The sequence below is a fragment of the Episyrphus balteatus genome, chromosome 2, assembly GCF_945859705.1.
Source record: "Episyrphus balteatus chromosome 2, idEpiBalt1.1, whole genome shotgun sequence".
Classification (NCBI taxonomy): Eukaryota; Metazoa; Arthropoda; class Insecta; order Diptera; family Syrphidae; genus Episyrphus; species Episyrphus balteatus.
Window position 1 is genome coordinate 7,064,947 of NC_079135.1, and position 18,401 is coordinate 7,083,347.

Consider the following 18,401-nt stretch of genomic DNA (forward strand, 5'->3'; position numbering starts at 1 on the left):
CAATGTATCCTTAGTTCTATTCCTGACATTGACTTTGAACCCATTTAAATTTGAATTCAAAGAAATATTACGTAGGTTTGTAAGTGAGAAGGAGTTATTTAAGGTGACAAATTGTGTGTTCATTTGTCCCAATAATTATGCAAATGAAATTATTCTGGTTAACCTAATTTTTGAATAGATTTCCTGAAGCACCGAAGAACCTTTAGTCTCAAGGTTATTTACTTTTGTGTGTCGGTAGGGTTTCAATGAAAGTATCTTTAAAACAACAGGGTTCTTTTAACATTCTTAGAAAATGAATGTAAACAAATTCTTTTCCTTTTAATTGTCTTCTTTTAAATAATGTGAATTACACTATCATTAATAGAAAAACCATTATTTGAAAGTGAATAGAAAAATTGTTTTAAATACGTATGAAGGCCAAATTTTTTTTCATTTCTTAAACAAAATAGTTTGAGCAGTTTTTAAGAAAAACCACTTTATTTCATGTGGGTCATGTGTACGGTGATCATATTTCTAGGAGCGGAACCCGGGACAGATAAAAATTCGTTGGATCATTTTGAAAAAAAAAAAAATGAATAAATAAATAAATAAATAAATAAATAATAAAATGAGTTTTCATAATTTTTCCTAATTTTGATATCAAGATTTCTTAAAATATTTTATGCCAAAATTTTCGTTTGTTCACAGTCGTTTTTTTTAATCAATGATTATTCTATAGAAAAATCTTTGATTAAAAATAATCGAGTGTGAACAAACCGGTCCTAGTCGTTTACGAGGAAATCAGAAATTAAGAAATAGGTACTATTAAATAAATTCTAAAAAAAATATTTTTGAACATTTTAATTTTATTTTAAATGATTTTGAAATTTTGTCATATTTAATTTAACTTTTAAAATTTCATTGTTTTGAAATTTAGCTGGGTTCTTTCTTCTTTCATATGTTTTTCATTATTCGAAAAAAAATTTCTGGTGTAGCTTTTCAACCTGACAAACCACAAGCTGGAACTAAATAATTCACGAAAAATGTTTAAAAACTAATGCTTTTATTCAAAAAATAAAAAACTTTTATTTTCCAACCACTGTTTTCTTGTTTTCCGTGGAAAGTATTTAAAATTTTGAATACAAAAATAAGAGAATATTGAAATACGGGACAATCCCGAGACAAACTATAGAAATACAGGACAGTCCCGGGTAAACCGGGACGGTTAGTCACCGTAGTCATATGGGAGTTAGGTACAGTTAATTGAATCATTTGTTTTCAACAAAATTATAAGTCCATTAACTCAAAAAAAGTTTCTGACAACATATTTTTTGTATTTAACAAGTTTGATCTTTATTTTAAATGAATATTATTAGTATCTTTTATATCGAAATTTGAATTCATAAAAATAAATAAAATCATCCTTTTTTTCATTCAAAATGGACTCATCATGTTTTGAAAATAAACTTCAGCATTGTAAAAAAACTAAAAACGCAGTTTTTTTAAAATCAATAAAAGCATTGTACACCAAATTTGATCGAATTCGTTATGTGGCCATTTGAAAACATTGCAATATCTCGAAAATGTTATGTGGGAGGAAAAAAATCAAATCCATCCACCAATTAAGGCCAATGTACCTTGTACCTATAGGTAGACACACAGGCGATTTTTTTTTTATTCATTAAGATGTAGGGTAGGATGGTATAAAAGTGCGCGGTTGATAAGAGTGCGCAAAGCGATTTTCTATGGTTTGAAAGGGAATATAAGACTGAATGCACTTATTTTGGAAAGATCTAGGTGAGTTTGATCCGCTGTCAAAATTTCATGCAAATGTGTTTGTAAACAGAGGTGCTAGTTCAGTTTAAGTTTTTTAGCTCTTTTTTTTTCTAATTTTTCTTGCCAAACAAATTAAATTTTCCGCTTAACAACAAATAATAACAATAAACAAAGTATGGGACATTGAAAAATCGACAAAAAGAAACATTTGAGGAACACGTAAGATTGGTCATAAAGTGCATTGTGAAATACGTATATATTCTTCGATTACATGTCTGAACGTGTAAGAGTGCGCACCATGGTGATGTATAAGAGTGCGCGTGTTATAAGAGCAGTAAATGCTATCCAAGGCTTCAAAATAACTGGCATTTGTCCATATACCAGCAAACAGCAGCTAGAAAAAGCAATTCTAACCAAAAAGAAACCAAATACAAGTTTTACAAAAAACAAGCGAATGAAAGTAACTAGGAAATATTGAAATTTTCTCGGAACCATTAATCGAAGCCTAAATTGATTGTTCCTCATGCAAGGAGTGATTTGTTGAAAAATACTCTGTTTATTTAAAGATAGGCAATTTTATTTGCGACTTTTGTGCGAACTTACACCTGTGCGCAGCTGCGCACTCTTACAAACTAAGCCGCGCACTCTTACACAATAGTGTGTATAAGAGTGCGCAAATGACCTAATGTGGTATTTTGTTTATAACTATTGAATTAATACATTTTTGTTACCAGTTTAAAGTTTTTTTCGTTGATTTGATTATAAACTAAAAACTATATATACAAAAAGTAGTTAAATTCTTTTTGTTATTGTTTTATTTGGTGTTTTGTCTAAAATGCGCACTCTTATACCTCCTTACCCTACTTTGTTTTGAGAATAAACATTTCACAATCGTTAGAGCCTTTGTTTAGAAAAATATTCATTTTTCAACACCAAAAATAAAAATCATTTATTAAATTGTTTTCAAAAAATTTTATTCTTGAAAATATATTCATATAATATTTGCAGATCAAAAAATGATGGCACATAAAAGCTTTTAAATCGCAAGATCAGTTGGAAGAAATCCAAAAGCTAAGAAAGACTATTTGAAGAGGTCACTACAAAATTCCTATAAAGACTTCTAACGATTTTTTAAGAAAAAAAAATAAAAGTTTTTCATCAAAAAATAAATATTTTCTGAAGAAAAAAAAATACCTATAAATATTTATCAAAATCATTTAAAAAGAACTATACTTTTTAGGCGAAGCTCCTTATACAGATAAACAGACTCACGAGATCCATTTTACTCGAAATCTTTATCATCGTACATTCATCTTCATGTCGGTTATATCTCTCAATTTGTCTTAATTATAGTGTTTATATCGAAAGCAAAAATGAAATACAAAATTAGTTCAAAATAGTTTTTATTACAATAAAAGACAACAATTTAGAATTCAAATTAAGATCGCATTTTTATATGTAAACTATACATCCAGTCACATTATCCAGAGTCGCAAATAAGAATAAACAATTAAAGACAATAAGATAACAATTCACTCATTTTGCAAGGCTTATCACAGCATTCATGTGCAACTCCGTGTCTGCGTCGCCGGATCTTTGCTAAACCGCTATTTTCCATGCTTGTCAAGAATGGTAACATATCAAGACTCAAGCCAAAATTGAAGTCTTCGTCTGTGTTTTCGATACTAAAGTCTTCATCAAGATTTACTATAAGTATATTTGATTAAAAGATTATATTGTTTCTGCTCGAATGGAAAATATTTTACTTACATCCGCTTCGTTTTTTTATTTTGTATCCTCCAAAACCGTTTGGACACATCATTTCCATGGTTTTTCTCAATCCTTGGCCACACATCCTTTGTTCCCCAACTGAAAAATCCATTATTGCCAAGCAAACGACAAACAGAAGTACTGCTCCGATTCCAGAATAGATTTTTGAAAATGTCATTGTTGGATTTTGTTACTAGTAGAAGCTGTTACTGATGCTGTGACTGTAGGATCTTAACTAATGATACATCTTCAGTGTTCCCAGCTCTTTATATATCGTTTTTGAAAACAATGTATCCCCCCAAATGCATTCCATTGTTTCTGATTTCAAGTGGTTTATTAACGATTAAGGGTTATTTAAGGTGAAATGTGCGTGCTCACTTTTCTCAGTAATTATGCAAATTTAATGTTACCTAATTTGCGGATAGATTTCCACACGAGGAATCTTAGTCTCAAGGTTACTTAACTTTTGTCTGGATGCCAATGAACGTAGTTTAACGTAGAAAAAAAAATCACAAGGAATAATTAAAAAAAAAAAAGTTGATATAACAAAAAAGAAAAATTACAATACGATGATAAAATATGCGAAAAAAGTTGGTCCCGCTAGTACATCTGTTAAGACGAACAACAATTCATTTCAAACTTTTTTTCGGGGCCAAAAAATCGGTACCTTAAATATATGCATCTACCATCTTTGAAAAAGTATATTTTTTTTTACAAAACAGCTCCAACGATTTTGTTAAAAATTCAAGTGTCAGTTTTTAAACAATTTCTAAAATTTGATGAAAAAAGTATATTAAGGGTATATCCGCCACAGAATGGTTTATTTTTTTTAATTTTTGCATTTCTCCCAAATAGCATATTTAATTTCAACGAATTTTTTTACACATAACCATATACACTGCGATTCACTTGAATAAAGGCACTTATTTTAGAAAAGAAAAAAGCAATTGGAGCTTTGGTAAGGTAACTTACCAAATTCTAGGTTTTGGTATTTTAAAATTTACAACAAACAATATTGCAAAAACAAAAAGCCAAAATAGAAACCGTGTGGCTTCAAGTTGCGTTTTTTCGCAACTTTTCATAAAAAACACAGTGGTTCACTAGAATAAAGGCAGGCTATCAAATCGAGTAAAAATGATGAAAAACGCTGAATCAAACTGGTTTTAGTATAGAAAAGTGAAGCGTTGATATTATTTGTGCATTTTAACCAAATATGGACCAAGAGCTTTTATTATTAACCACGAAAAAGAAGAAAATCGAAGTTTGCACTGGAAATGTTATTTGTTTGTCAAAATTTGTAATTATTTTCGAACCATGGAACTAAAAGTTAATTGTTGCATATTATAAAAAAGTATTGTTTCCTATTACACTTTTTAGCAACCCTTGTTGGTGATGCAAAAAATATACCTCCTTTCTAAATCTAAGTAATAGGACTAATATCGTTCTGGAACATTTTAGATGGTTTCTTTTCCATCCAAAAACCACTCACCACCTCATTTTTGTTTTCTTCAAATGCAACCCTAAATAATGAACTTTTTATTTTGCCTTATTTGACCATAATAGTGGTCTTATTCTGCATTTTGAAGCTTTTTAAATATTGTACACATTTTTAACTTTTCGTTTGATTTTGAAGCCAACGTTTACGGAACGTGCAGCTAGTTTTTGAATTTTTTTTTCTCTTGGCTCTTTGTCTAGGTGCCTCATGCTTTACTTTTACATTAAATCACTAGTTTACGTTAATTTCAAAATATTCTCAATATTCGCGTATTTACCAACACCATTCACGACTGTGCATAGTAGAAGTGCATTTTTAATGTTAGCTTCTATTTTTGCATTTTCTGTGATACCTAATGGTCCCAGATTTTGTTAAAATACATAAAACTAATTTTGTCCACGCTTTTTCATCGTTTTTACAAGATTTAAGAGCCTGCCTTTATTCTAGTGAACCAAACAAAAAACAGTGTTTTGTCAGGAAATGCGAAAAAACGCAACTAGTAGCCAAACGGTTTCTGTTTTTGGTTTTTTGTTTTTACAATATTGTTTGTAATAAGTTACTCTTTGAAAACCCAAAACCGAAAATCTGTTAAGTTACCAAACCACAGCACCAATCGCTTTTATCTTTTGTAATATAAGTGCCTTTATTCAAGTGAACCGCAGTGTATATAGTTTTAATATAAATCAAAAATAATACATATTTAAAAAAAAAAAAAAAAATTTATGGATTTTAACAATAATTTTAAAAATCAAACACATATTCAAAAACGAGAAATTGAAGTTTGGTTTATTAATAATTGCCACAAATTAGCATAACTTTATATAATTCATTTGTATGTTTTTAAAAAATTCGCTTTTTTAAAAAAGACTTCTAACGATTTTAATTTTTTTTAATACATTTTAAAAGAAATCAAATTTGCTGTCCAAATTCATTTAAGATGGTCTTTTTTTTAACTTTAAAGAACAAATATTGTATGTTTTTTTTTCATATTCATACAATACATTTACTAAATTTGTATGTGCATAAAAGTTTGAAAAATGTACTCTAAAACATTTTTTTTTTTTAAGTTTAAAATTGAAGTTGGGTTTATCGAGATGGTTTTAGGTTTCTGTCGCAAAGTTTCAAATAAGTTTCATATGACTGTTTCCACACAATTGAAGAATATGATTTTGTTTGCATTAAATATGTATTTAATTCAATTTCAAAGTTTTTGTATTACATTTTAAGCTGCAGTAAAAAAAAAAATTTTCGTTCCATATTATATGTATGTAGTAAATAACAATTAATATTTTTGATATATTATTTTGTTTTGTTTAAAATCTAACTTTTTATTTTGTGAAAACTTCATTTTTCATGAAGACTTTATATTTCTCAAAGTCTCATTACTCAAAGCCTATTTACTCCATGAAGTCATATGTACTTTTAATTTCGTAAAGTTCTATAATTTATCAAAAATTGCTTTAATGTCTCAAAGTCTCATAGGTATTTCAACTAGGTATACAAAATTAACACAACCAACATCTTATCATAAAAAATGTACTTCCTATTCCAAAATTAGGTGGGTCGGTATTGAATCTTTATCAAGTACTCGTATATTTCAATTGTTATTTCCTATAATGAAAAAGCGTTTCATGGATTATTCAATTTGATTTCTTTTAATACATTTTGCAAAATTTTAAGCATAAGGGTCACACCCGTAACGCTAGAAACAACCATATGAAGAAATTTGACGATCATCTTTGTTGAAATTTGTATGAATCAATGAAGAGCTAAAAGCTTGTTTCATATTAACGACAAGGATAGATTTTTGTTACATAAAGATCAATGTAATATCTATGAAAATGGGTATCTAGACCCTTGTAATTTCTTACGGTAAAAAAATATCGATACCTAATGCTTAATTTTTAAAAAAACAAGATCACGTAAAACTTGAAGAATGGAGGAGACCAACGATCTTATGCCGACGATGTTTATGACTTTATGACAATAATACACATGGAGGAGGTTTTGTCAATTCTTTCCAAGAGGCAGTATCCCAAAATAATTTTTTTGGTTATGAAGGCTGGATTTGAACCCAAAATTAAGTATTGAAGTTCTAAAATAATTCGTTAAACATTGTTTCAATTAAAAATTCTCAAAGTTATAATTTTAAGGGAATACTTTTATTTTTCAAATTATTTAATTGACAAGTTGAAGAAAATATTTAATTTTTTTTTTAAATATAAGTTATTTGCGATCATTTAACATTCAGATCCTTTTTTAAATTAATAGATATTAAGCTAAGCATCCAGTCACATATCCCAATTTGTTAAAATCAAAAGAAAATTAAACTTAAAGACAGTAAGACAACATTTCACTCATTGTGCAAGGCTTATCACAGCATTCATGTACAATTCCGTGTCTGCGTCGTCGGATCTTAGCTAAACCACTGTTTTCCATGCTAGTCAAAAATGGCAACATATCAAGGCTCAATCCGAAATTAAAGTCATCTTCAGTATTATCATCATTTAAGTCTTCATCGTCAAGAGTTACTAAAGAAAATATAAATTTTGTTATTAAAATTGGCATTGGTTAGATAAATTTTAATTTACTTACGTCCGCTTCGTTTTGTTGTTTTGTATCCTCCAATACCATTTGGACACACCATTTCCATGGTTTGTCTCAATCCTTGGCCACATATTCTTTGTTCTCCAAATGAAATATTCATTATTGCTAAGAATACAACAAATAAAAGTACTGCTCCAATTCCAGAATAGATTTTTGAAAATGCCATTTTTTGATACTAGAAGAAGAAGATGTAACTGGTACTGTGACTGTAGGATCTGAACTAATGATACATCTTCAGTGTTTCTTGCTCTTTATATACAATAGTTTTCTATAATATATTCCGAAAGGAGATTTCATATAATTTACATTAACTTGAAATCATGTAAAATTCGAAGAATTATAAATAAGTTTAGTTGACAAGATGTATGCTCATTTGTCTCAACAATTATGCATATTTAATAACTTAACCCCAAACATTACCTAATTTTTTCACAGCACAAAAGAAATCTTTGTCTCAAGGTTAAGAAGTTTGTGCCTGGATGTGCGAAAAATACATTACCTTTGTATTTGTTTGAAATAACTTTTTAAATCTTAAAAATAAATACAAGAGTTGTTGGAAATATGTAGTTAATTTAACTCTTTTATATCGTTTTGTTAAAATACTCAAACAACGTCCACATCAATCCCAAAAAAAAATACTAAATAATAAAATTATTAAAATCATTATTAAAAAACAAAAAGTAGCTCAAGTGATTTAAAATAGTATCACCATTCAAACATAACCTTTGGTTCCTTATATTCTTCTTACTCACTTCATTAAAACCACAGGAAACTATAAGTTCCTCAAACTACTAAAAAACAAAAATAATAAACAAACAAAAAACATAAAATTAAAAAATTATTAACGTAATATAAATTAAAAAACAAAAAAAAAAAAAAAACATTAACAAAAAATGGTTGAACAAATAAATATAAATAAACAAACAATTAAATATAATGATCTACATACATATATATATATATATTATATATAATTTAAAAAATATACATTTATATACGTATATTTTAAAATATTTTGTAAATAATATTAAACTATAAAACAAAAAAAGAAAATTAAACAAAACAAAAATAACAATGCAACGGTGCAAGAAGCAGCAATATCGAAGGTGCCCCTATGGGGCATTCTTCGACTACACTCATTATGTAAAGCAAACCAAAAAAACAAAACAAAATTATATTTATATATATATTAAACAGAAGAAACAAAAAAAAATATGAAGATAAATTATTTTATTTTCAAAATGCAAATTTAGTTAGAAAAATATTCAACGACTAATAGAACAAAAAAAAAAATTAAAAATAAATTAAAATATTTTATTTTTTATTTATATTTTTTGACAAAACTAAAATTTAAATAAAAAATTAAAACACACTACATATTTTGTTAAACAAAATAATAAATCTTCCTATATATTTTTTTTTATATAATTTATTTTAAAATTTAATAATTGGCATTGTGGTGTGTGTTAATAGAGCATTTCAGCAAACTGATATATGTATAGTATCTACTTCAAAAATTTTAATGACAGTACATTTCTCTCTCTCTCTTAACTCTTGTTTTGTCTTAATTTTTCTTTTCTTTCTAAAATACAACAAAAACAAAAAAAATATCTATATCTCTTTGTTTTTTTTTTTCTCTCTCTTTTTCTCTATATACTTTTTTTTCATTGAATACCATGCTTCTTTTGCGAGTACCTTTAAACATTTAAACATTCGCGTGGTAACTTTTTTTGTTTGAAAAGTTACTCACGTATATTTTGGGTGAGTTGCTATATTTACCTGGTTAAAGAAATAACTAAAGTTTTTTTTTTTTTTAATTCTTGTCTAATTAAACAAAAAATCATAAAAAAATGCTTTTTATGTAAATATTATGCAAAATTTAAATAATATGTATTTTATGATATAAATAGTGTTATTTTTTTCACTTCTCACTCTACTCTCATAATATTGTTCATCTCTCATTATTTTAATTGTTTGTTTGTTTGCATTTATAACAATTAAATACAGAAACTGTTCCGATCGAATTTTTGTTCTGAATTATTTTTTTTTATAAATAATTTAGTTTACACAACACTATGCTGCTTAGATTTTTTTTAAATGTTTGTTAATTTTTTGTTGGTTTTCCTTTTAGTTATATCTTTGTTATATGTAATATAACTTTATTGAGCTTTTTTTTGATATTTTGTTTGTAAATGTGACGAATTCTCAGAGAATCTAGATGAAAATAGTAAATATACATATGGGAAATGGAAAAATCGACAAAACCTTAACAAAAACTTGTCATAATGATTACGATATTGACGTTGTAAGTTGACGTAACTTTTAATAACTTAACATTAACGATGTTATAAACAATATATTATTTCGAAATTAACAGTAAGTCTAGAGTCTTATCTTACAATGTTTGCATCAAAACATTTACTGGAATATTTTGTTCTATTAGGTATACTTTTAGGTTCGTTCGCCGGTAAAGATTCTAGCCATTAAATCTTCTATGAATAAAAACAAAATCAATTCAAAGAACTGATTTAAAATAAACGATTTTAAATATCTGTGTATATTTTCTTAATTTTCTTAAATTTAACGGTTTTATTTGTTTTTGTAATGGTCAATTCGGTCAACGAATTTTTTCAAACCGAAACAAACTTTCTGTAACTTTGTTTTTGTAATGGTCAATTCGGTCAACGAATTTTTTCAAGCAGAAACAAACTTTCTGTAACCGCCAATTAGTCATAAAATCTGCCCTCAAAGCTTAACCCCATTAAAGCCAAGTTTTAAAAATTTAACTGAATTTGTGATTAACTGAATTGATTTTCTATAATGTATGCTGATGTCAACAACATTTCACGTTCGGTTGTCAGCTTTTTTGTTTAATTTTTGAAATACGTTACCTTTCATCAGACAATCAATAAAAAACTGTTATTCAAATTAATTAGAGCTAAAATTGTAATAAAAGTAGGCTTTCTGGGTATTGAAAAAAGCGTATAATGTAATATTGTTTTACATACAATCTGTTTTGCGTGTTATTTGAATATTTTTTATTGGTCAAATTTTGGAAACAAATATCTCTTTAAATTCTCCTTCATATGATTCTATCTTGAATTGACCCAACAAAGTGTTACCCTTCCAATCATTTATAGACCAGGGTCGATAATTTTTGAAACCAAAAAAAATCATAGTAGAATGAAACCCATTGGAAAAGGAGGTGAATATGATGAAAATTAAAGGAAAAATAAATTACGGGCGAGCCGAGTTCGGGAAGTGGGTGGGTAGAGTTTTTAATGGTAAAAATTGGTACATCTCGATTTCCGGCAAAACTACAAATCCTATAGAAAAAAGTTGTTTGGCAAAGTTGTAGGTAATAAAAAGATCTACAACTTTTGTATTAACAATTTTTTCACATAACCTCAAAATTTATGTGAAAAATTCAAAAAACCGAGTTTTTGGTTTTTTATTTTTATCTTTTTCAAAAACAAAAATTTTTTTACGAAATTTGGTGAAAACTTACCTTATTATGTCCCAAATACACTGTAATTTATTTGATTTAAAATATTAATTTGTTCACCTTATTTTGACTTAATACCAAAAAAACACCCTAATTTTCAATCGAAAATTCACGTGTCAAAATATCAGCTTTTTTCAAAAAGTCGGTGGGCATTTCGTTCGTTAAAATGTCTATTTTCTGATGGTGTAAAAAAAATTGTACATTAGTATACTATAAAACATGTTCTAGTAAAATTCAAAAAATGAAAAAAGCTTGAATTCGAAAAAAAAATTTTATCATTGTTTACAATTTTGGACTATTTATTCAAATTTACACTTTAATTACTTAAAAAACGTAAGATTTCATGTAACATTGATTAATCTTACGTTTTTTGAGTAATTAAAGTGTGAATTTGAATAAATAGGCCAAAATTGTAAACAATGATAAAAATTTTTTTTTGAATCGAAGCTTTTTTCATTTTTTAAATTTTTCTAGAACATCTTCTATAGTATACTAATGTACAATTTTTTTTACACCATCAGAAAATAGACATTTTAACGAACGAAATGCCCACCGACTTTTTGAAAAAAGCTGATATTTTGACACGTGAATTTTCGATTGAAAATTAGGGTGTTTTTTTGGTATTAAGTCAAAATAAGGTGAACAAATTAATATTTTAAATCAAATAAATTACAGTGTATTTGGGACATAATAAGGTAAGTTTTCACCAAATTTCGTAAAAAAATTTATGTTTTTGAAAAAGATAAAAATAAAAAACCAAAAACTCGGTTTTTTGAATTTTTCACATAAATTTTGAGGTTATGTGAAAAAATTGTTGATACAAAAGTTGTAGATCTTTTTATTACCTACAACTTTGCCATACAACTTTTTTCTATAGGATTTGTAGTTTTTCCGGAAATCGAGATATACCATTTTTTACCACTAAAAACTCAACCCACCCACTTCCCGAACTCGGCTCGCCCGTAATTTATTTTTCCTTTCATTCTTATCATATTCCCCTCCTTTTCCAATGGGTTTCATCCTACTATGATTTTTTTGTACTTTTTAATGTTTTTGAAGGCATCGGCACTGGTCTATTAGTTTATGAAATGAAAAAAAAAATAGATTAATTACAAAAGACAAGATCAAAGTTAAGAAAAAAAGTTAAAGAGGAGTTGCTACATATTTAAAAAAAGAAAAAAATATATCTCCTTTTTTATTCATTTACTAAATATAAATATAAATTTTTATTTTAAATCTCCAATTTATAAACAATTTTCTGTCGTCGCGTGTCGCCACCACCACATTAATTGAAAAAAAAAACTTCGCAAATCGTTATTTATTTTTAAATAAAACCATCATTTTTAAGAGTTTTTCAAAATATAAGAGAGAGTTGAATTGATCTAATTTTTGAATTTTATTTTAAGCGCAGTCTAACCGTCAAAAGTTTTGTCATTCAATCTATTTTAATTGTTATAATTTGTCATTCAATCTTTCTTAGTTGTTTACATTAGTTTAAATTATTATTATTATTATTAAAAATTGTGATGAAAAATTTTCAAAATTTTAACTATGTACAAAGTTGTTTGTAGTAATTTGTATTCACAAAAAACGATTATTTCATTATTAAGGTACTTGATCTTTGAAGTACCTAATACTTTTTGCACAAGGCATAAGTTTATACATTATAACATCATTTATTTTTACTCTATAAAAAAGGACGAATCTTTACAACTAATCATATGACGAGTCAAGAAATATTACATCATGAGAAACAATAAAGAAAAATAAAACCAACAACCCCAAAAACAGTCCTAAAAGAACAATGTTCAAATAAATTGAACTTAAAATTAATTTAAAATGAATAGCTTTTTTATGATGGGCTGTCTATGATGAGTTGTCCTGTGATAATATGTCGTGTGATATCGTCCTGTTGATCCTAAAAAAAAAATATCCTAGTAAAAAATATTTCTTTCAATTCAACGGTGTTATTAGCAAGGACTCATTTTACTAAAAATCGTAAAAATTTTAAGTTCATCTTACTTTATTCCCTCAGGTATTTTAAACCATTTAACTTTTAACAAGTATTAAATACAATTTTGAGGCATGACAGTTTCATGCGAATCATGCGAAAAAAATTGATTCAAAACACATAACAATTTGAAACGAAAATAAATTAGATATATTCAGCTCTCTCCAATTGTATATAATATTAATGTGTAGATGTTTACATAAATTAATAAATATAACTTGTTTATATTTTGTATTGATTTTTCTTTTACTTCTCTTTTCTATTTATCTTTGCATTTGTACGTTGTTTTTTATAGATTTAGAACTCTTCTCACCATTGTTGGATGAACATAGAAATAACAGCATTTGAACGAAATCTTCAAATAAATTAAAACAAACTCATATTTAACAATATCTGAAATTAAGTACATTGAAATTGTTATGTTTAAAATATTATACAAAGTAATATTAAATAAACAAAAAAAAAAAAAACAACATTCCTCGATAATGTGAAAAAGATAAACTTCTAATCAGAACAAACAAAAATCAAAAGTTATACATTATTTACACATTTTATAACAAATCTAAAATGTTTGTATAAATAAGTAATTGCTTCTTTAAAATATAATATAACACTAAGCTCGAATTTGAAATTTTTCATCCATTAGATTAAGCAAACGAAGTTACGAGTAGTAACAAAAAAAACTGCTATTGCTCTTTTATCGCAAATAAAGTCTTGTTGAATACATGGCTTAGCAAATCAATACATACCTAAACACTAGATTTGATCTCAGACACAAATGTGATCGAAAAAAAAGTAAAAACTAACAGCTAATACACTTTAGAGACCAAAGCTATGTGTCTTATAAATTTAAGCATTCTAGAGCCCAAGCTTTTCCCTCTCTTTCTCTTTTTTATATTGTGATGAAAAACCATGAGTCCACAAAAACTATATGTTAAGCAAACAGTTCTAGTCGAACGGTATATCCTCAAAATGAATATTCAATCGATGTGTTAAAAAGATCTGTTTGTTTAAACTATGGTTTTATACACAAATATTATCTAGATATAAAAATTAATGTTGAGGCTGGAGAAGTGCCAATAGCGTGTGTATAACAGTTTATATTAGATAAATTATTGAATTTCCGCACGTTCGGAGCCCTTAGTCGATGATGTACTTTAGGAACTTATAATTTTAGTTTTGTTTAGCCGCTAGAAAAGCGTTGAATTGTTTATGCTTTTAAAAAGCTATAAACTGTTATAAATCGGAATGTACATATACTTTTCTAAAATTTGATCTGGATCTAACTTAAACTATTTTCCATACACAAACCTCCTTTTATTTTGTTTAAAAAAACAACGTTCTGTCAATCAATCATTTCTCTATCAATAATTTTATTTTTAATTCATTTATGTATAATAGTTTTATTTTGTCTCTTTTTTATATAGGAAAATGTAAATATAATAGTTATTATTATTATTTTTACTGTAAAAATATTTTATTTAACTTATTTTTATTTATTTATTAAATTAAATATGCTACCAATTGTACACAAAAAAAAAAAATGCTAAAATTTTTCAAAGTTGTTTGCAATTTTTGAAACGCTTAGTTTTTTGCAATAGTGTTCAAGTTTTAGAGTTTACAAAACGATAATGGTTTTTAGTTGCATATTTTTGTTTAAGTTAAAAAAAAAAAAACGATATTTAGCTCTCATATTTGCTTGCACCATCATTAACAAAACCAAACTACATACAAATCACAGTTATATAACCAAATTCCAATTAAAAAAAAAAAAAATATAACAATTTATTTATGTATAAAACCCTTTCCCTGCAATTATTTATCATATTCAAAAAGATCACTCATAATAATTTTTGTTGTTTTTTTTTTTTCTTTTTCTCATTTTCTTCATTGTCTTCCTGGTCATTTAGGTAATTCCAATAGTTTAGCCCACTTGGTCGATAATGAGATACCCTTGTCAAATATGGAAAGTCCGCCAACTTCTGGACTAATGGCGGCAAATGTTGTTGGCGTAACTTCTGATAATAATAGCAGTGCTGCCATATCCCCCATTACACCAGACGATGATGCCAATTTCGATCCAAATCTAACCCCTGGAACTGGCCTTCGTTCGAATAATCTAAGTGGTAGCTATAATAATCTATTTAGCGAAGAATTCGATCCGACTGATAGTAATCTGCTGTCGAGCTATCACACTGCTCGCTATTACATCGACCCAACTGATAGCAAGCTTTTGTCAAGCACTCGAACAGCGCGCTATTATAAAGGTCCCAAGTCTGGTCTTATGGCCGCAGCTGCTGCAGGTGTCAGCAGCTGTACCGAGGCGATAACAACAGCAGATCCGGTGCGACTCATGAAGTCGGCATCGGAGTCTGAGAACGTTTATAGCAATATACCAAATTCAAATTTGTCGTCGGCAGCGGTGAGCAGTAACGGCAGCAATAAGTCTGATCCTAGTTTGCATGTGTATTCAAATTTGTTAGAGGAGCGCGAATTGGCGCAAGATATCACCGAAGCAACTGCCATTACACAGTTGGCTTCGAGCAATAGTAAGTCACCGGATGAGAGAGTGGCGCCCGGGTCGAGTTCGGCTGCTGACAGTTCAACTGTCATGTCATCGACTCTGTTGAGTGACGATCTGGATCTGGATGATCCGGTGAGTGCATTTGTCGTCAATAGTCGAAAGAAGTATGCGTCGACGAGTAAGGCCCGAATCAAAAGGAATTCCGACAGCGACAAGGAACTCCATAATGTAGCAATATCATCGTCGTCTGCCAGTGGTGGTGGTGTTGGTAGTGGTGCTGGTGGCTCGGATGCTGTTCGAGCATCGAACGCTTCCATGAATCAGTCGGATGTGATAACGCCGAGTCGCATGAGGCTGCTCCATGACACCACAATGATAGATACAGCATTAGATTTGGATAGTTTAGATGGTTCCAGTATTGGTAATAATTCGCAAGCGTGTCTTGTGAAAACCGCTATTGTTTAAAAGCAGGGCAACCCCGATCTGTGTTATGGTATTTTATTATTTTTGTATTTGTTGTATTATAGTTGTATTTGTATAGATTTTTTTTAAATTTTATTTTTTTATTTTATTTTAATTTGTTCCTTCGAAATCGCTCTTTCGATGTGACTGCATTTATATGCCTTAAGCTTGAAACAAAGCCATAATTAATAATTCATTTTTTTTTTTTTAAATAATTGTATTTTTGATATGAATGACTAAACTCTAAATTTTTTTTAGTGCTCGTTTTGAGTCATTTTTTCTTTTAAAATAAAAATAAATATATTTAAATGTGTGTTTCGAAAGAAATTTGTTGTGCGAGGATTAAATATAAATTTGTATGTAATTCTATATTTTTTTTTAAAATGGTTATTAGTTAAATATTTAGTTTGAGACAAAAGGAAAAGACAATTTGTTGCATAATTTATAAATGATTTTTTGTTTTATTTTTTTAGTTTGATTTAATAATTTTTATAATTTTTTTTTGTTTTGTTTTATAAGTTATTTTATAGAAAAATTAAAACAAACTTTTATGTTTTAAGTTGAAAAGTGTGCTTGAGAAAAAATTTACTAATATAAAACTGTTTAATTTAAGAAAAATGTTTTTTTTTGTTAAAATACTTGTAACAGTTCTACTATTCAAAAACAAAATGAAACGCATTAATTTTTCCATAACATTAAAATTATTTTAACAGTTTTAATAATAAATTTATAAGCTTCTTTCCAAAATACCAAAACTCAGGAGAAATGATTTTTTCGCAATATCAACTGTTTTCCTTTTTAGAAATTAGACAACTAAACCCCTATACTTACTGTCCAAAGTCATGCATCACTTGTTTTGAAATAAAGAACTGGATTAGACAATTACACTACATGCAGCACCTGTCTTTAGAAACGTCTATTGTGAAACAGAGATGCATACGAAATTTTACATTTAAATGTACTGTATTGTATTTATGGTTCTTAACCTCTAGTAGCTTCTATGCGTTGAATAATGTTCGAAAAAAGTCCCACTAATTAGTGTAATCCTGCCGTACTAAGCAAAAAGAGCGTAAGCGCCAAAACTCCAAAAATGAGTTAAAAGCGGACTTGGCATTCTGAAAAAATGTCTTATTTAACTTACATATGGAGGTTTTACAGCTGAAACGCGCAAAGTTTGATTCTACTAAGGTTTGTCATTAGTTTGACCCAAAAGTGCTTCGATTCAAATTGTCATTTGTTCGAAAAAAATATTCGCCATAATATTCAATGGTAGCGTATATAAATACTTTAATTCTTTACATCTCCGAATTCACTTTTTGTGACTTGGTTCATTTCAGCTTTTAACCCTTCATATTTAAACTAAAAACCGAGCATTTCCAATTCGAAGTTGCTCAAAATCGTTAATGATGAGCACAACGACATTACTTCGCCGTTCTCCTAAATATTCAAATGCACCAATCTGAAAATTTAAAAACAAAATTAGATACGCATTTGGGAAGCTTAAGCACTAGGTATAGTATTATTGTATAAACTAAAAAATGTAAGTTTTATACTACAAGTTACTTAAAATCACTTCTGAAACTGAGAACGTCTTCAATTCTCATCTCAACCCTGTCCATTGTCACTAAATTGCATTTATCTCAAAACTTCTAAAAAGGAAATACGACCTTTTTTGTTTAGCTCTATAGAATAGCAGCATGATGAAAGAAACTTTTTCTTCTCTCTGAGAAACTCTTTTGGTGCAGTCAACGAATAAAGAAAAATGAAAAACATTTTCATATGTTTACATTTGTTTACGAGAATTTTTAATATAAATTAGAAAATACTAAGTGAAGGCTTATAATAGTTCTTAAGACATCATAACACCAAGATTAATGGATTTGCTCAAATTCTTGGACCTCCGCCCAATGCTTGCTAAAGTTTGCCTGTCTGTCAACACATACTATGGTTGCCAAAAAAAAAACATAGGTAAATGTGAAAATTTGAGGATTGTCAGTGTTTGAGATGAAAGGCGTTTTAATTATTACATCTGTTTTATTTTCACGAAAAGAAAAACTAATTTGATGAAAAATCAAAGACAAAATAAAAGAAAAAAATATTTTCCCAAATATATCAAAAATAATATTTTGGACATTCAAGCTCTACATATTTTTTTTCCAAAATTTTATATTTTTTTTTAACTTTTTATTTTAACCAGCAGAATTTTTCAATTTATTTTAACTTATGTCTAGAAACATTATGATCATAACATTTATTTTCATTTACCAGCAAC

The 18,401-nt window shown here is 27.8% G+C and overlaps 3 protein-coding genes across 9 annotated transcripts in view; 1 reads left to right on the forward strand and 2 right to left on the reverse strand.

The window, feature by feature from the left end:
• The window catches only part of LOC129912773 (palmitoyltransferase app), an 83,011-nt gene extending 66,453 nt beyond the window's left edge, over positions 1-16,558 (forward strand). For 5 of the 7 annotated variants that reach the window (XM_055991181.1, XM_055991180.1, XM_055991179.1 and 2 more), the window contains exon 11: positions 15,054-16,558. In XM_055991181.1, the coding sequence (XP_055847156.1) occupies positions 15,054-16,132 (1,079 nt within the window). In that variant the 3' untranslated portion in view covers positions 16,133-16,558. Of the gene's footprint in view, positions 1-13,438; positions 13,585-15,053 lie in introns of those variants that run through there. The other 2 variants (XM_055991185.1, XM_055991184.1) reach the window with 2 other exon arrangements.
• LOC129912796 (probable insulin-like peptide 5) lies at positions 3,181-3,771 on the reverse strand. The gene is made up of 2 exons (XM_055991232.1): positions 3,526-3,771; positions 3,181-3,462 (listed from the first exon to the last, which is right to left on the reverse strand). The coding sequence occupies exons 1-2, from the start codon at positions 3,701-3,703 to the stop codon at positions 3,266-3,268; spliced, it is 375 nt and encodes a 124-aa protein (XP_055847207.1). The 5' UTR covers positions 3,704-3,771; the 3' UTR covers positions 3,181-3,265.
• Positions 6,713-8,054, reverse strand: LOC129912795 (probable insulin-like peptide 1). Its single transcript, XM_055991228.1, has 2 exons — positions 7,616-8,054; positions 6,713-7,551 (listed from the first exon to the last, which is right to left on the reverse strand). The coding sequence occupies exons 1-2, from the start codon at positions 7,791-7,793 to the stop codon at positions 7,352-7,354; spliced, it is 378 nt and encodes a 125-aa protein (XP_055847203.1). The 5' UTR covers positions 7,794-8,054; the 3' UTR covers positions 6,713-7,351.
• Positions 16,559-18,401: the final 1,843 nt, after the last annotated feature.